The sequence below is a fragment of the Fonsecaea nubica genome (assembly GCF_001646965.1).
Source record: "Fonsecaea nubica strain CBS 269.64 chromosome Unknown Scaff5, whole genome shotgun sequence".
NCBI lineage: Eukaryota > Fungi > Ascomycota > Eurotiomycetes > Chaetothyriales > Herpotrichiellaceae > Fonsecaea > Fonsecaea nubica.
In genome coordinates, this window is record NW_019173678.1 from 623,179 (window position 1) to 641,555 (window position 18,377).

At 51.9% G+C, this 18,377-nt stretch overlaps 7 protein-coding genes across 7 annotated transcripts; 6 read left to right on the forward strand and 1 right to left on the reverse strand.

Moving 5' to 3' along the window:
* Positions 1-1,479: 1,479 nt before the first annotated feature.
* Positions 1,480-2,052, forward strand: AYO20_01400 (hypothetical protein; the record flags this gene model as incomplete). The annotated part of the gene is made up of 1 exon (XM_022639706.1): positions 1,480-2,052. The coding sequence occupies one exon, from the start codon at positions 1,480-1,482 to the stop codon at positions 2,050-2,052; it is 573 nt and encodes a 190-aa protein (XP_022504542.1).
* Positions 2,053-3,594: 1,542 nt separating this feature from the next.
* On the forward strand, positions 3,595-4,164 carry AYO20_01401 (hypothetical protein; the record flags this gene model as incomplete). Its single annotated transcript, XM_022639707.1, has 1 exon — positions 3,595-4,164. One exon carries the CDS (start codon positions 3,595-3,597, stop codon positions 4,162-4,164), a length of 570 nt encoding a protein of 189 aa, XP_022504543.1.
* A 1,375-nt stretch (positions 4,165-5,539) lies between these two features.
* Positions 5,540-5,917, forward strand: AYO20_01402 (hypothetical protein; the record flags this gene model as incomplete). The annotated part of the gene is made up of 1 exon (XM_022639708.1): positions 5,540-5,917. The coding sequence occupies one exon, from the start codon at positions 5,540-5,542 to the stop codon at positions 5,915-5,917; it is 378 nt and encodes a 125-aa protein (XP_022504544.1).
* Positions 5,918-6,860: 943 nt separating this feature from the next.
* AYO20_01403 (hypothetical protein) lies at positions 6,861-8,936 on the reverse strand (the record flags this gene model as incomplete). The annotated part of the gene is made up of 4 exons (XM_022639709.1): positions 6,861-7,055; positions 7,107-8,647; positions 8,709-8,864; positions 8,915-8,936. The coding sequence occupies 4 exons, from the start codon at positions 8,934-8,936 to the stop codon at positions 6,861-6,863; spliced, it is 1,914 nt and encodes a 637-aa protein (XP_022504545.1).
* A 670-nt stretch (positions 8,937-9,606) lies between these two features.
* AYO20_01404 (hypothetical protein) lies at positions 9,607-11,586 on the forward strand (the record flags this gene model as incomplete). The annotated part of the gene is made up of 2 exons (XM_022639710.1): positions 9,607-11,466; positions 11,518-11,586. The coding sequence occupies 2 exons, from the start codon at positions 9,607-9,609 to the stop codon at positions 11,584-11,586; spliced, it is 1,929 nt and encodes a 642-aa protein (XP_022504546.1).
* Positions 11,587-12,724: 1,138 nt separating this feature from the next.
* On the forward strand, positions 12,725-13,303 carry AYO20_01405 (hypothetical protein; the record flags this gene model as incomplete). The annotated part of the gene is made up of 3 exons (XM_022639711.1): positions 12,725-13,098; positions 13,158-13,225; positions 13,287-13,303. The coding sequence occupies 3 exons, from the start codon at positions 12,725-12,727 to the stop codon at positions 13,301-13,303; spliced, it is 459 nt and encodes a 152-aa protein (XP_022504547.1).
* Positions 13,304-13,908: 605 nt separating this feature from the next.
* Positions 13,909-17,115, forward strand: AYO20_01406 (glycine dehydrogenase; the record flags this gene model as incomplete). The annotated part of the gene is made up of 1 exon (XM_022639712.1): positions 13,909-17,115. One exon carries the CDS (start codon positions 13,909-13,911, stop codon positions 17,113-17,115), a length of 3,207 nt encoding a protein of 1,068 aa, XP_022504548.1.
* Positions 17,116-18,377: the final 1,262 nt, after the last annotated feature.

An 18,377-nucleotide genomic window follows, 5' to 3' on the forward strand; every position in this document is an offset into this window, starting at 1 on the left:
ATCCTCGCATAGTCTTTGGTTGGACGAAAGCTGACAGGTATGCAGACCCTCCTGTGCCACGCAGATGACCAAGTCGAGATGCCCAGGGAGGCCATGGTCAACTCGACCCGGGTCCTCTTGATAGATGGCACTGAGGATGAAAGGCTCTGTGGAGAGCTGACCAAGCCTTTGTAGCTTACACACATGATGGAAAGAGCCAAACAAAGACTGGAACCAAAGGCGGCCGCACCTTCCGACTCGTGAGCCTTTGCTCCGGATCGTCATATTCTCGACTGAAGCGCGGAGGAGCTCCCAGTTACAAGTCATTCAGGAGAACGGACAAAGGCTTGTGAGAGGCATCCAGAAGCATGACGGCGGTGGAAGACAAGAGTCAAGATCCAGAAAAGGCTCTCTTATGAGTTCCTGAACCAAACAGTAAACATAATAGCCTTCCGTACCTCCCTGCCTGAGGAATCAACTTCTTCTTGCCCGTATGGACTTGCTTGCCTTCCAGCAAAGTACTGGAGATAGCACCAATCAGATACAAGTGTCACTCTCTCCAGGCCTCTACCCGTCTCCTGCCGGGAGGACAAAACAAGTCAGGGCGAAACTGAATATCGAACGGGCATGAAGAAAGGGGGAGGGGGACAACACGAATTCGAGGACCTGTATGGCCCAAATTCAAAATACCATGCTGAAATTAGTGTACGAGTAAGCATAGGGTTCGTTTAAACTCTCGGGAGAGACAAGTTCATTACTTATTTTTTTTTTGTGGCTCCAGCAATCCTTCGCGTCCTGGATTTGCTCGCTAGGAACTCGCACGGCGATACACGTTGTAGGGATGCTACTCGTGGGTTCTTGCTCCGACTTGTGAACTGGTCCACTTGCCGGTTCGGGATAACAAATACTCCTTGATACACCTCGTAACGAAGTATTGTAGAAAACATCGAGTACGTTTCAAATCCTTCGCGCAATGATCGACAGGAGTCTAGCCCTCCTAGGCAGCTAGATAACTAGGTCTCGACCGAACCCGCGTAAAACGACACAGTTCACTATGTTTTTTGATTCTTTCGCAGGTTGATTGAACGGGTGACTAGATCATCTAGGGTACTATGTCCGTGGCACCCACAGCCAGGCCAAAGCGCTTGCAGCACAGGCGGGGGCCGGACATCAAATGTTGGGGTATGTGCCGTATATATACGAGGGTACTTTCATTCAACCAGCCTGGCCTGCGAGTATGATTCCTTTGCTCTAACCCGAGTCCGTCGAATCCTGTCTGACCTATTCTGATACCGTCCGTGCGGGTGCTATTCCGCAGTCCTCATCGAACCCCTGCATCTAGAGTACATGTAGGTGTGGCCAAGTCAGTACCCTTCCCGCCAAAAGTCTCAGTTCAAATCGGTGTTCTTCGCCTCTCAACACGACCCTACTTTATGCTTTGGCCACTTCATCATCTCCCTCCCCTTTTTTTGTTGGGTCGAATACCGTCTCTGCAGACTAATGGAGCCGGATAAGCCGAGCAAGTGGCACCACGCGATCGTCGTCCTGGCCGTCCTTTCCATCGGCATGGTCTCTCTCCTGGGCACGGTTTCTTGGAGGACAAGTGGAGGATGGAGCGGCGACTCGATAATTCCATCTTGTGGGGACTCGGTGCTGGAGGCAGAGAGTCGAGGATGCCACTACGATGTCATGATGGGGGCGTGGCTGCCCGAAGAATGCTTCGACCGCGAGTTCTCCGAGTCCCTGTCGCCACTCGAGGACGGACGCTGGTTCTGGGACCCGAATCTCACCAAGCCCATGAGCAAAGACGAGTTGGCCGGAGGAGAGTACGTCTCTGCCTTCTCGCATCCGGAATTTCACCTGAGACATTGCACCTACATGTTCATGAAACTCGTACGGGCCTACGAGAAGGGTTGGAAGATGGTCGACGGGGACTCGATGGAACTGAAGCATCGGGAGCATTGTGCCAAGCTATTGAGAGATCCGTACGGCTTTGACACGGGGCACCCGGGGCTTGTGGCGTATAGTCGTGTTGACGTGTCATTTATGAGGTGTGCGAGAGTTGGTCGGTGAATGATGAGAAGGACCTTGTCGCTAAAGCGTCAGTTGAGACGGAGACACTGTATTCGGCTGGGTAATCTTCGTTTTCGATTTCACGCTGAGCCTACGCAGGGAGGAAGAGGTCTATACGGGATAGGGGCACCCAAACCGACTGGGAAGGGGTCCAGAGTTTGACATGTATTGCTGATACATTACTTTGTACACGGTGTAACGCAGTTCATCTACTTCCTCTTCTCGCCGCTCAACCAGATGTCTCAAACCATTCATGCGCTTTGCCATCCCTTTCCTTCACCCAGATCCATTCACTTCCGCCATCCGCTGACCTCCGGGGCTCACAGAACACCGCGGCCACTTTCATCAAGGGTCCCTTGACCACTGACATTGGTAGCTGACCGCGGAATTTCGACAAGACTCTGGTAGCGTAGAGGATCTATCTTCCTGAGTCGGCTTCTGGATTTCAGTTTGCCAACCACACTTTTCCCTCCCCATATCCTATATGAGAGATAGAGGAGGACACTGGTTTGTCCGCGAAGGGGTTACTACTAAGCTTTTTGGAAGGGGGGGGGGGGGGGGGGGGAGATTGTTCACTCGTACGAGTACAAGTGCTAGACACGGTTGATATCGAATCTATTCTTGTTTGAGAGTGGACGTATCTCCAACGTTTTCAAAAGTCTAGATCGTGGCTGCAATACCTTCTTCAGTCCTGTCACTTCCATGGTCGGGTCAAAATGCATGCATAGTGTGTCGATGTATCAAAAGGGCCTAGCTGGCTCTGTAGACATGTCAATAAGCTATGGTCAAGCAAACCGAGTGTGGAGAATGGCTTGCTTGAGCATGATCCCATCTGTCCTGCGCCAGAGTGATCATCATTCACCCCGTCCCTTTGTGCCGTACCTTTTCGGAACGCGCCTCCACGGCTCGAGCCAAGGCCGCAACAAGTGACAAAATGGGGATCCACGTTCCAAAAGGAGTTGGTGCAACTTTGAATGTGGAGTAGGAAATCCCCCTCGGTCCACAGTACGAGTTACGAGTATTACGAGGTAACAAGGACTGATTGACCTTGCCAGAGCGTTCTCTATGCCCTAAATCGGATCTGCGACATGCGTGATCCCACTCGTACGAGATTAGGAAAGGGGGGGGGGGGGGGGAAAAGAAGCAAACAACAACTCAGGATCTTAAAAAGGTGGTGTACAAGACGATGACAAGCATGACGAGTCGGTACGTGAGTGGGCATTCGGACACTTCCCGAGAAGGAATTGTGGGAACTGGTCACTATTACTTTATGGAAATCAAACTGTCGCTCATCTACTGTATACTACCTCGAGATAATACTACGGCGAGCACTACCCATCTCTAGCCCAGAGATCCGCAAGCTGCCCGCGAGCCTCACGTATGACCTTGGAAGAGAGAAAGATACAACAGTTGAGAGGGGGTGGCTAGGAGGATGCCCTGTCCCTATAAAAGCCGATAGCCCTCGCAACCAAAAAAAATCAATCCAAAGGAAAGCAGTCACCATCTATTCGAATCAGCAGAACTCGGTGTTGCAAAGTCATCATGCAATTCATCCTTGGCCAATACGTCTTGGTCGCCTTGCTGCCGCACTTTTGGGGCGTGCGAGCAGTTCCCGGCACCGCCAACATTGTCCTGTTTCAACAAGCCAACCTGTGCGGAGGAGGCACATCGGCGACCTGTGCCGACCTGGACCCAGGTGTCTGCTGCGACTTTGGCTCCTTCTTTGGCGCCTGTATGGTCGCAATACCTCAGTCCCCGATCTCACCTTTCACAGCTGCCGCCTTTCGGTCCGGCAATTGCCAGAATGAGCTGGAGCAAGCACAACAAACTGTGTGCATATGCCCTACGGGTGATGCCTCGATAAACGGAGTGAAATGGCTACAAGCGACCAACGTCCCGGGCAAACGAGACCTCGAGTCGTCCAACTGCACCACTGTCAAGCCCGACACCTTCACGCACACCGAGAACGGAGTGCAACATGTCGTTAAAGGCGCTGACAGCCCCGACATTGTGGCAAGCATCTTGCAGGGATTGGAAGACGGATCCCTCACCGACGAGGACCTCAAGAAAACAATCCTCAGCTTCGGTGTCAAGACTCACCTCTCCGAATGATCAACTATCACCGGTTGACGCGAGCGCGAGGGTGATGACTGTAAACCTTCAGTCTGAATCAGACACCTCAGAAGGAACCGACCATACCGACACATGGCCTGATTTCCGTTACGTCCTGCGCAACCATCAGACGGGGTCAAGGGTGGACCAAGGAGTCGAGTGTAGAGGACGGTCTTAGATCCAGGACCTCGATTTAAAATGTCATTCTCTCGTGAGGCAGAAAATAAAAGAGTCATTTTGACAATATCCTCATCCTGTGAATGCCCCGTGCTAGCTTTCCTCGTCTCGATTGGCGTGACAAGGTTGGAAACTCCAACACTAAACAAACATCAGGATGCGCCAAATGGCATTTCGAGAACCCGCATGCCTATAATGAGAGTTTGGGGAAAACGGATCCACCCTGTTCGAAAAGGCATGTGAATCCAAGAGGTCGCGGAACCGATCAAATGAGCTGCCCTCCCTCACACTCAGTTCGTCGTTTGCCCAAGGATCCCCGAGCCATGCCTGTTAGAAGAGAGTCGTAGCTGGTTTTCACCCCACTACTGTAATCTGGTAGGTCTCCCTTCTTCGGCCTCTCTTCTCCTCCAACTGCTGGCGTTGACAGGAGCAAACAGAAAGCAGTTTGCTCCCCGGGTTCTTCGGCTTTCTCTGCTGTGCATGTGGCAGAAGCATTGGAGACGGTTGCCCGACTGGGAGGCGATTGGGCAGGGACTGCCAAATCCCAAGTTTTCTGAGGAGGTTCGCCCGAGGAGGAAAATCCTGCATACCGGAAGGATGCGGTATGGGAGATATTAGACGTTCCGTTACGTTGGCGGAAAGCAGAGCCGTAGAAGCTCAGAAGTATGTCGCGGACAATGCAGATATGACTTTGCATCCATTCACCCTTTAGTCGGTGGGCATCAACTCGAGTCCAAAGGCTGCCATCGCAATCGATGTACTTGATGTTCTGATGAGCTTTTCAGTCCCGCAATGCCTGACCGCTACCCGGTCGATTGAGCAATGGTGTTGAGATGCTCAATGATGTGGCAACTTCGGGGTTTCTAGCCCGTATCTCTGCCTCGGAAGTCAGTCTGAGCATTAACTGGTAGTATCTCATCTGACAATGGTCCAGTCTCCCACACCATTCGAGGGACCTGGTATGGAATCAACCTCACCACCAGCAAGAGTGCGACCGAGTCTTCGTTGATCCTGAACAACCTTGAGCCCTCGAGTGGAATTCACGCAGTATTCTACTGGCCTCGTGAAGTCACAAGGGAAGAGACCCATCCCTCCGAGGATCCCTGGCAATGTTCCGTGGGAAATTATTTCGCGATACTCTTTGGCAGAAACACCGAGAGAGACTTTTGAGAATACCAACCAACCCTCTAATTGCACCATGAAGCCCTGCTCCACATTCGTCACATTGTGCTTGTTCACCTCGGCCATCGCGGACTCTGTCCCGGAAGCTGGTCTCAACACTCGTGCCGCCCAGGACATCAACGAGTGTCTCGGCCCAGAGGGCCTGGCCGACTTCCAAGACTGCTTCGACCTTGTGGCTTCGGTTGCAGATAGTTCCACCCTATCTCACGAAAGCGGCCAGGGCATCAGTCTCGGGGAATGTCAGATGATCTACTTGGACAGCGGGTTAGGCCCCACGCTCGACAAGGACACCTTTGGAAATGCCGGCCTGGAGATATTGGACAGCTGTAAGGTTTGTCACTCTGAAGGATTTGGGGACTTTGACATGCCTCCTCTCAACCTGTCCGTTTGCTGAGGGGGGTTCAAGGAGTGGCTTGTCGAGACTAACCGTTGTCTTTTTGTACAGGTTGGACACAGAGCCAGCAGAAAAATAACCTAGCGAGTACCGGGGCCCATATCTTGACCATTGGCGATGAAGTAGCAGGTAGTGTGTGCGTGCTGAACATCAACGGGAATACGGGGTGTTCTACCTAGGTTCATGTGGCGACCGCTTTCACAGAAGTCACCGGGACTAGCCAGAGAGGGGCTGACTAGAGCTGGGTCAAGAGGGAAAGCGCCGGACATGAAAAAGAATCAGAGGAAGAGAGGAGGTCAAGTCGTGGCTGCGGAGGGCATAGACGGAGCGACAAGTGATTGGGATTCTGGGCGCTACAATCCTTTACAGAGTGAAAACGTTGAAGGACTTTTCTGATGCTCCGCCCCGGCGCCAAGTCGGAGCGGTGCGAGCCATCGCGGCGGGCCGCCAAAGCCAAGGTCAAGATGAGATATCTCGCCACGCTCGCCAAGGGTATACATTCCTCGTACTTATACTTGCAAGCGGGATATCGCCGAGTACTCGTATTGTATTGGCAGCTCCCGCAGAAAAGGGCAGCACAGCTATTGAAACCCGTCTCTCTATGTGCTCAAGGTCAAGTCGTGAGGGCCAGCTATAGCGTTTGAGACTGGAGCCCTCAAGGCCGTCCATGTCCAAACGCTGACAGGAAGAAATGAAGCATGTGCCGCAGTCCAGTGATCCAGCAGAATTGCTTTCCCGGCACTTTGAAAGTCCCATCCGATATCCATCTCCAAACCGAAGCAACGAGATACTGATTGACTCGCCACATTGACAAAGGTGTTGTTATTCCTATCCCTGAAAGGAAAGTCCCTGGCCACGGCTGCCACCAGTCCGCGACATGCAGCTTTCGTTCATAGACCGTTTCATTGCTCATTACATGAGAAACAAGAACACGCTAAGGTCTCTATTGAATGCGATCGAACGCGGGGTCCCGAACGCTACCACCTGCGTCACCAAGTCCAGCGACTGGTCGGTTGTATGACCATCCTGCAAATTGTTGTTGCATAGTCTGCGACAGCACAGGTCCTTCGACGTATGAATCTTTGGGCACTTCGGACGTGAATTCCTTGTCAAAGTTGGCGGTGTCTCGTGCATCAACCTTCGACACATGTTAGCGACAGCTTCTATAGACATCAGTTCTCACACTTACCACATTCGGCTTGAAGCTGGGTTCATATTTTCTCTGCAGCAGTTTCCTCCAGTCAATGCCGGCAAAGAAGTGGTGGGCTTTGATCTCCGCCGCCCCGCCTGCTCCCAACCGACGCTCAGGATTGCGGTCAAGCAGCTTTTGAAGGAGGTCCTTCGCCGCTGCGGGAACGATCTCAGGACCAGGGAAATGCAACGGTTCTTGTAGAATCTTGCGGTACATTTCGTTGGTGTTCTCATCGTAGAAGGGTGGGAGTCCAGTAAGCATCTCGTATAAGAGGACACCCAAAGTCCACCAATCGACCGTCTTCGTGTACCCGTGTCCAAGGAGAAGTTCTGGGGCCAGATACTCGGGGGTTCCGCAGAACGTGTTGGTTCGGTCTTCATCCTTCATATCCAGTTTGCACAGCCCGAAGTCGCACAAGGCAATATGACCGGTATAATCCAGCAGAATATTTTCTGGCTTCAAATCTCTGTAGATGACCTTGAAACCGTGAAGACACTCCAAGGCACACAACAGCTCTGCGGTGTAAAACCTGGAGCGGTTGATATCGAATCGCTGTTCCTTTTGGAGGTGATGGAAGAGCTCTCCTCCGTTGACAAAGGCCAGGACGAAATAGAGCTTGTCAGGGGACTGGAACGAGAATTTAAGTGGAGTGATGAAAGGGTTGTTGATCTGCGCCAGCACTGATCGTTCTGCAAGAGTATGCGCAACTTCGGACCGAGAGATGATATGAGCCTTTCGGATGGTCTTGAGAGCGTAGATCCGTCCGGTGTCTTTCTTCATCACTTGCATGACTTTGCCGAAACTGCCCCTTCCTACAACCTTCAAGAGCTCGAAGTCGTCAATCTTGAGGCTGCCTTGTCGGTTCTCGACATAGTTCACGCCAACCTTGATGGAGCCGGTTCCAAATTGAATGTCCAGCCACTCAGTCCCGAGCTGGCCGGCTTGCTTTTCCTGGGACAGAAACGCAGCCTCCGCCTTTTCATTTTCCTTCTTACTCTTCTTTGGATCCGCAACGAATTGGCGGGCTTCTTCGAACCTCGGGGTGACCCTAGCGCCACCAAGGAATATATCTTCACTTCTACCAACCCCAGGCCTGGCAGCTGGATTACGTAGGTATAGCTGGACGCTGAGCTCGCACACTCTTGACACGTCGAACTTGAAAGAGGTGTTGTCACCTGCCCACAACGGATTCTCTGGAGTACCAGAGACGGCATCGACAAACACTTGCAGCTTATCGAAGTCAAGGAGAGCATAAGGCAAGTACTTGCTGCTGTATCTTCCGTGAATTGTTGGCGCAGCGTTGATTCCAGCGTGAGTTGAGACTGGCCGATTCGGAGGTGCGTATGATCCTGCAACAGACCCAGAGGCATATGACGAGCTTGGTCTGACTGAACCCGAGGTCCCCGAGCCATAGTAATTGTTAAATACTGATTGATATTGTTGTGGCAAAGAGAATCCTTTGCCTTCGTGCAAAGTGACTATCAGGATTCCAGGTTTGGTCGTCTGGACAGGGGGTGAAGTGAGCTGTTCTGAAGCAGCTAGTTGGCGTCAGTAAGGAAGGCAGACAGCAAACGAGTGGGATAAGAGTGATTCACTAACCGATGCCATTTGCTGAAGTGGTGCTAGTATTGCTCTGGGTTGTTGATAACTCTGGCGAGTCTGTCGCAGGGGAAGCATCTTCTGGTTTGACAGTAGAGGTGGACGTGGATCGACCGAAGCCACTTGTGAGAGGGGCCAGGTGAGTGTCCTTCAATTCTATCTCTTTGTCAATTGGATTCCATCAGACAGCCGTTACATCAACCTACTCTTTGTCAATCTCCACGACATCTTCGAGTGTTATACCTCCGCTGAGACCTCGATAGCTGATGATGATGGACTGAGAATCACCGCTCAATGGGGGCAGAGGAATAGCCTGACGATAGGAAGGTGAAGTACCAATAGGGTGCTGCAGGCACAGCCTTAGGGTGTGTTGTTGACCGACAATATTTCCAAGGAGCGCAGGTTTCAATTGTAGACAATCGGTGAAAGGAGGGGTTGCGAGTGTGGCACAACGAGCACCTGAAGGTAACCGAGGCGAAGACGAGGTGAAGTCGTTAAGGAGCGTTGAGAAGTGGTGAGTGTTCTGCAGTGAAGGATGGAGGGAGGCAAAGATGGATGCTGATGAATAACAGAAGATCGCAGGACTGGACTTGTTTTGTTTGAATCCGAGTTGCACAACAGCACACCAGGTCGATACGGCCGGGGCCTGAGTTTCACCTGTCGGGGCGAAGTGTGGGTGGTGATGCGAGTACCTGAAGCCTCCACACTACCTGGAAACTAAGGTGTCACAGCGGGTGGGAGACTGGGAATCGAGGGCGGCGCAGGCTGCTGAGTGGGCTTTTAGTTCCTTATTCAGCCAAAGGCGGAACAAGACCCGGACAGACATCGGCCTGAAACTGAGCCGTCACTGGCCGTGTGAAGGCGAATCCACGGTCACGTGAGATTGACCCAAGCGGAAATGGCTTCTTGGCGCGCTGCGGCTGGTGGTGTTGGTGGCGGATATGAGCCCCCAACTTTGAACGTCAGTCGTACAACAACCAACCTGATATCCCTGCCTGCAAAACCATCCTCACGGCCATCAACACCTAGAGTACGCTCAAAGCCTGTCCGAAGTACTCGCAAGCCCATCCGCTATACCGTTGACTACCTCGAGTCCGATTCCGAGCGCTCTGCGTCACCAACTGCGCCTCGACGGCCTCGAGACCCACCGGCTGACTCTGCCTGCGAGGACGCGACAATCCCTGCTGAGTACGCGCAATATCTTTCTTCTGATTCCGATCTCGAGGAAGATGCTCGTATCGCGAGAAGCATGGGTGTCATAAGGAAAAATGCAGCCTCGCGCGGCGGCGACGGTGGCACCAAATACCACTGCGATGTTTGCTCTATCGATATCACCTCCACCGTCCGCATATCCTGCGCAAATCCCGCTTGCCGCGAGTACGATCTTTGTGTACCCTGTTTTGCTCGCGGAGAGCACTCTAAAAATCACGATCCCCGCACGCACGAATACCATGTAGTGGAACAGAACTCGATCCCCATTTATACAGAGGACTGGGGTGCCGATGAAGAATTGTTACTGCTCGAAGGCTCCGAGAGGTATGGACTCGGTTCGTGGGCCGACGTAGCAGAGCATATTGGAGGCTATCGAGAGAAGGACGAAGTTCGCGACCACTACATCAACACCTATATCAACAGTTCGCGGTTCCCTCTCCCTGAACTGGCCGACCCTGCAGACACCCGACTATTTGAACGTATACCCAAAGATGAATTCCAAGCGCGCAAAAAGCGGCGCATTGAGGAACGTAAGGAAGCGGCGAAGTCGGCTCCCCCTGCCACGCCCAAGCAGAAGCCCACTGCCTCGGTACCAGCTTGTCACGAGGTGCAAGGTTTCATGCCTGGTCGTCTAGAATTCGAGACCGAGTTTGCCAATGACGCCGAAGAAGCAGTTCAGCATATGTCCTTCGAGCCTGGTGACGGTCTTGACCCTGTCACAGGACAGATGGATGAGGAGACCACGTTGAAAATGACAGTCTTCGACATCTACAACTCCAGACTAAAAGCGAGAACGGACCGAAAACGAATTATTTTCGAGCACAACTTACTAGAATACAAAAAGAACCAGCTTATTGATAAGAAGAGAACGAAGGAGGAGAAAGATTTGCTTCACAGAGCCAAGCCTTTTGCCCGAATGATGAACCACGAAGATTTCGAGGCATTGAATAGGGACCTCCTTCTTGAGCACAACTTGCGCATTGCCATTTCTCAGTTACAGGAATGGAAGCAGATGGGGATTAGCGACTTGAGAGGTGGCGAGAAATACGAAGCTGATAAACAAGCCCGTGCTCTACGGAATCAACCCCAGGGACAGTTTGACAGGATGCCTCAGATACCTAAGAAGGGTAGCCAGATCCAACAACCCGATCTGCCCACAGAAGCATCCAAGTTGACCACGCCCGAATTGCCTCTCCGGTTTCAGCGCAAACAGAAAACGGTACCTCAGTTTGCTGACAGTCAGCCCGCCGTGCAGAACGACTTTGACAAACTTTTCGCCGAGGCCAGCGGTCCAGACAGCTCTGCAGGTCCGAAACCTAAAGTTCGCTATGTGGTGCAGCCTTTGAATGGGACGACCCCCTGGAAGTTGGAAGAGGATAAAGCGTATGCTCCTGATCTGCAACTCTTGAGCGAGGAAGAAATTCAATTATGCAACACACTCCATATTCGACCGAAGCCATATCTTGCCCTCAAAGAAGGCTTATTGAAGGAAGCCATGAAACAAGGCGGGCAGATGAAGAAAAAGGAGGCTCGGGGAGTCTGCAGGGTAAGTGGCTCACTTTCTTAGCATGGACGCTGTTACTGACCGATGGTTTAGATCGATGTCAATAAAGCTAATCGCATATTCGATTTCATGATACACTCTGGGTGGATTGCAAAGGCGTGACGAAAGGAAACATGTCAAACATTGCTCTCCCAATCGTTCAGCAGCTCCACAAGTCCAACTTCGTTCCATCAGTATAGACGGGCTCGGCCGATCTGGGAGTTGAAGAGAAAGGCAATCGACTCTCCTGAGAAGGTTTCTTCTACCACTGGCCTTTGTACTTCACCCAGATATCCAATTATCCCGAGTACTGTTCCGAGTTGAGTCACGTGATGTTTATTACCACAATTCTAGCACGTGACTGGTCAGGACCCTGAGCCAAGACTCAAAACAGAACACACAGCACAGACGCCACCAGACGCCACCTCGATGCTGACGTCACCACAATCGCGGAAACTGGCACCCAACTGTCTCCAGGTCTCCAACTTCGCCCAACTGAAACATGCCAATTCTTTGGGACTATTGAAGGAGTGTTCAATTCTTGATAATTGCAAAACAGGCATGTCGTCTCGCGAGGCTACAGCCGTCGGAGCTTGGGATTCAGTTGTGGAGGATTGATGCGGGCTGAATCAACCTATCATGCGGTGTAAACTAATGCTCCCGCTCAATACCATCGAGATATCTTCCCCGATCTTTACAATTCCCTCTGAACTCTCTTAATGCAAAACCTGTTAATACAACTAGTGGATTGGATGAAGGAGTCGCCTCTTCAGCCACGGGACCACCAGATCGCCATAAGCTTGGACTTGTTCAGCGTGCTAGCCTCCCGCTAAATTTCCCAAGATGTAGTTGCCGTCGTCACAGCACGGTCTGGACGCGCCTGATACGACGAAGCAAGTTATCTGGCTATCAGGGTGTGCAGGGTCCAGGTCTGTCTTCCCCAGAATGTGAGACCAACACCACAATTTATGACCCTGGTGGTTCTAGTTGCCGACGTTTGGCGTCATTTGGGCTAAAAAGGCTGACGATCACTCCCTTTTCCTAAGCCTCGTCCACATTCCTACGTCACACGGGCGTCCAAAACCTGATTCTGGGACAACACCATCACCTACAGAATGGCATAGGAGACAAGCATTTAAAATGCGAGGCATAGCACCTCCTCAAAACAGCAGCCATCGTCTTCAATCGAACCATCTTGGACATTACCACTTGAAATTCTTAGACAAATCTATATCACACAACCTGTCACTCAGCAGTCAAGATGCCTCTCTTCGGAAACAAGACCGCACAGCCAACTCCCGCTCAAACAACTGCACCCAGATACTCAAACTCATCGGCCGACGGCAGCCCCCGAAGAGGCTTTTTCAATCGCCGTCGTTCCTCGTCCGCCTCGTCCTCTGACTTCGACTCACATAACCGTCGTCATGGTTCCAAAGTCTCCCGTGGTTCGACCCGCGGCTCTGGCGGATTGTTCCATCGTAATCACGAAGACCCGTCCATCGTTTCCGCGCGTGAGCGAGTCCTTCAGGCCGAGACTGCTGAGAGAGAAGCGGATCGCGCTCTTGTCCAGGCAAAGGCCGCTGTGAGGGAGGCAAGAGACCGTGTCAAGATGCTTGAGCGCGAGGCTGAGGAAGAGTAAGCATACCCCATCCGTCGAGAAATTTCTTCAACAGGTATATTGACAAAGTTGACAGGGCTCGTCTGGCGAAGATCAAGCAGCACCAAGCGAAAGACATTTCGAAGAGAGCTAAGCCTCTTGGACGTAAGTGTAGTCACAACCGACTGAGCATGGAGAATCGGCCAAACTGACATATATATTTCAGGTCACGAACGTTATTGAGTAACATTTCCTTACCATAGAACAAATTCATCGGAATAGCAGCTGTGGTAGAAGGTGTTGGTTGCGAGCAAGCATGTCGGCTGCCGTCATGGAGCATGTGTAACAATATTTTCCTAGATATCCCTGTGCATGTAACACCACAACGAATTTTAGCGTTCTACTGGATAAACAAGACTTTGAAACAAACACTATTAATATCATTTTCGTGATCTCGCCCATATTCGGAACCATGCAAGCAGAATCGTTGCACGCTCAAGGGTTTCTCCCGTTGTTTGGATCTCTGTGATTGGCCTTTCATCGAACGCTATCATGTTATCGGGACGTGGCTCAGCAAATCAAGAGCTTTATCCACTTGCAGCACCCACAGCCTTGGACCCCTGCAAGCTTTGGTTCCAGGTGCGGTCACTAGTCCGCGTGCTTTTCCTCCGATGCATTATTTTTCCACAGATAGGTGGTATGTTGGGGTCACCGCTGTCCACGTTCAATAACCGCGACTCTCCTGGTTCTTTGGTCTTTCTCTTCTTTTCTCAGTCGTCCTTCCGTTGCTTCGTCGACGGTTTCAATGTGGTTCTCGTAGCCTACTATCTAGCCTGAGGCCCACCACCATGGCCAACCAAACCATTGTCCTACCCCGCGCCACCCGTTCTGTCAACCGACTCCTACGTTCGCAGATCCTACGAGGTGATACTGCTCGGATATGCAAGAGATGTATTTCTACGGTGCAACACCGCAATGAGCAGGATGGACCTGATTCCTTGACCTTTTCCGAACGGGCACCGTTCTTGGCCCAGAATGAGCTGTTCAGTCGACGCCATATCGGTCCGTCTCCTGAGGACGAGACGGAGATGCTCAAGACACTCGATCCTCCGGTCAAGGATCTTGAAGACTTCATACAACAATCTCTGCCTCAGGGGATCCGACAGAATGGCGCCATTGGCCTCATGGATGCACAAGGGAGACATAACGTCAAAGGACGCAGTGAGAAACAAGTGCAAAGTGAGCTGAATAAACTGGCAAAATTGAACACGCTCTCGCGCAATTTCATAGGCGCTGGATACTATGGGACAACTACTCCACCGGTTATCACGAGAAATATACTGGAAAATCCGGCGTGGTACACTAGTTATACCCCGTATCAGGCGGAGATCAGCCAGGGTCGTTTGGAATCGCTGTTGAATTTCCAAACCCTCGTGACCGATCTCACGGGCCTTGCGATCGCCAACGCATCTGTCCTCGATGAAGGCACTGCTGCTGCTGAAGCCATGACCCTGTCCATGAATGCTCTTTCCACCTCTCGACTGCGGGCACCGGGCAAGACATTTGTTGTCTCGAGCCTTTGCCATCCTCAAACCATTGCGGTTCTGGAGGCGAGGGCAGCAGGATTCGGCATAAAGATCGTGGTGGGTGACATTCTGGAGAATGACTGTCAGCTTGTCAAAAGCCAGGGAAAGAACTTGGTTGGCGTTCTCGCACAATATCCTGACACCACTGGAGGCGTCTTCGACTTTCAGAATCTGGCAGACGTTGTACACTCCGCCGATTCCACCTTCTGTGTCGCGACTGACCTGCTCGCTCTCACTCTCTTGAAAGCACCGGGAGAATTTGGTGCCGATGTCGCCTTTGGAAGTGCACAGCGATTCGGTGTGCCAATGGGTTTTGGCGGTCCGCATGCTGCCTTCTTTGCTTGCAACGAGAAACACAAACGGAAAATTCCTGGTCGACTAGTCGGTGTGTCCAAAGATCGACTCGGCAATCGCGCTCTTCGCCTCGCCCTCCAAACTCGGGAGCAACACATCCGTCGAGAGAAGGCTACCAGCAATATTTGCACTGCTCAAGCACTCCTTGCTAACATGAGCGCGTTCTATGCTATTTATCACGGACCAGAGGGCTTGAAAAACATCGCTCATCGGATCTGGGCCATGGCTAAATTTGTCCAAATGTTGATTGAGAAGCACAGCAAGACCCTCAAAGTCGTCACCAAAGGTGTTGGCGACGATGGCGCGGTGCTCTTTGACACCGTTACCCTAGAAGCGCAGGACAACGATGCATATGAGAAGGTATTGGCTCGAGCTTCTAAACAGGGAGTGAGCCTACGAACAAATGTTCCCGGAAGTACCCCAGGTAAACCACGGCTCGCTTTCTCGATTGACGAAGCTACTGGCAGCAAGAATCTTGTCAAACTGGCCAGTGTTCTTGGAATCAAGGACAGTGACGTCGCAGCTGCTTTACAAGACTCGCAAATCCTGTCGAAGGTTAACAAACGGAATGCTGCGCATACTCTGCAGAGATCAAGTCCCTTTTTGACCCATCCTGTCTTTAATCAACATCACTCCGAAACTGAACTGCTTCGATATATGCACCATCTCCAGTCAAAAGACCTGTCCCTTGTTCACTCGATGATCCCACTAGGTTCCTGTACTATGAAACTCAACGGCACTACAGAGATGCTACCTGTGTCTAATGTCGGTTGGTCCGCACTTCACCCCTTCGCTACCGGTGCAGATGGCTATAAGGCTCTCATTGAGAGGCTCTCCAACAATCTGGCGACAATCACCGGTATGGATGCCGTCAGTCTACAGCCAAATTCGGGCGCACAGGGTGAGTTTACTGGTCTCCGGGTCATCGAGAAGTATCACGCCACCAGAGGCCAGAGTCAGCGAAAGGTATGCTTGATCCCCGTCTCCGCTCACGGAACGAACCCTGCATCTGCGGCCATGGCTGGAATGAAAGTTGTCCCATTGAAATGCGACACGAAGACCGGAAATCTGGATATCAAGGACCTCAAGGAGAAATGCGAAAAGCACAAAGATGACCTGGCTGCAATTATGGTTACATACCCCAGTACTTTTGGTGTTTTCGAACCAGCAATCAAGGAAGTTTGTCAGATTGTGCACGAACACGGCGGTCAAGTTTACATGGACGGTGCCAACCTCAATGCTCAAATCGGCCTATGCAACCCCGGCGAAATTGGAGCTGATGTGTGCCATCTGAACCTGCACAAGACTTTCTGTATTCCCCACGGAGGTGGTGGACCTGGCGTGGGACCGATCGCGGTCAAGGATCACCTTCAACCATTCTTACCTACTCACCCTCTTGTGGATCCCCACCCTGGACCGGATCGAGCCAGGACAGCCATCTCTCCAGTAAGCTCTGCGCCATGGGGCAGTGCTCTCATTCTACCTATCAGCTATGCCTACATCCAACTTATGGGTAGTGAAGGACTGAAGCATGGTACGGAAATGGCACTACTGAATGCAAACTACATCATGTCACGCCTCAGGCCACACTATCCCATTGTCTATACCAATGCCAATGGACGGTGTGCACACGAATTCATTCTGGACGCAAGAGGATTCAAGGCGACGTCGGGTGTTGAGGCCATCGACATCGCCAAGCGGCTGCAAGACTACGGTTTCCACGCCCCTACCATGAGCTGGCCAGTGGCAAACACTCTCATGATTGAACCTACGGAGTCGGAGTCGAAGGAGGAGCTTGACCGATTCTGCGATGCGTTGATCGAAATCAGACAGGAGATCAAAGCTATCGAAGACGGAAAAATGCCGCGAGAGGGTAACGTCCTCAAGATGTCGCCGCATCCACAACAAGATCTGATGCGAAATGACTGGGATCGGCCGTACAGCCGAGAGCAAGCGGCATATCCTCTGCCGTGGCTGCGGGAGAAGAAATTCTGGCCCACGGTAGCCCGAGTTGACGACGCCTATGGAGATACCAACCTTTTCTGCACTTGTACTCCTGTTGAAGGGTTTGAGCAGGAAGGCCTCACGGGACTCGAAGCACCGGTGCCTACATAATTGAAGCTGCGAATCCTTTCAATTTACGGAGTTATGTGGTTGGAAAACACAATCGGCAATATGGAAAAGCTTGATCGGAGTTCAACATTCTGGTCTATCGTGGCTCAAACATGAAGGCATTTTCTTGATTATCATAGGTATGTGACAAGGATTCAGCGGAAGCAACGGTTCAACCTGCACCGAACAGTACTCACGACATCTTTTTTGGTGGTTTGTGTTGATTTCCGGAAAGTCTTGGTTGTCAACGGCATGGTTTTGCGCAGGGGCTGGTGTTTCTATTCACAGTTCTGCTCTATGGCTGAGGTGCTCAAATGCTCTGACAAGTCTCGACATATATATCAAGGGTTGATGTAATGCATGATGGGGAATGAAGTCAACAACAGTATTTGTTATCGACTTTGAAAACAACTGCCCTGGTGACTGATGAGGTTGTCTCGTGAGACACTGCAAGGATCAGTGCAGCCGGCGATATCATGGCGTATGACAATTTCGTTGCAAGACTTTATTGTTTCAGTCCTCTTGTTCTCTTCCTTGCCTTGCGGTTCTTGTGCTGGCATCTTTGTGCTGTTGTTGTCAGGCGTGAAACTTGTCGACTTTCGACTTCCGAGTTTTTTCCTGACTGACCTAACTGGACTTTTCCCCATGCCTTGGAACGACATACTATAGTCCATCCTCCCCCTATCGAGAAGTCACCCACCCCACCTTATCCCTTATCCCTTATCCATGATCCGTGGTCTTGTGGGGGGGAAATTTAGAACCTCTTCGCCCCACCCTTCCACTGCCCGGCATCCTCGACGCCGCGGGCCACCTTGCGCGCGCCGTTCTCGACGCCCGTCAACGCGTTGGCGAGCCCGTCGCCGAGGGGTTTTCCCGCGCTGCCCGTCGCGCCCGTGATGGTGTCGCCGATCCCGCGGCCCGCGGCGCCGGTGATGCCCCCGACCGTGCGGGTGAGGCCGCCGATGGTGTTCTACGCATCTAGTCAGTCGGTAGTCAGGATGGAAAGGTGGGGTTGGGGGGGGGTTTAGGGTTGGATAAAAAGCAAGCAAAAGGCCGGGGCGGGGGGCAAGTGCAAAAAAGAAGTGGGCCCCGTAACGGGCAAGGGGAAGAAGGGAGACACTATTGTTTCCGAAGATGTGGGTTACAACAACTTGAAGAAGGACAAAGTTCCCACTTTGAAACCGGCATTTGTAAAGGATCCTACGAAGGGGACGGTGACGGCAGCGAACTCGTCAACATTCAATGATGGTGCGAGTGCGTTGGTC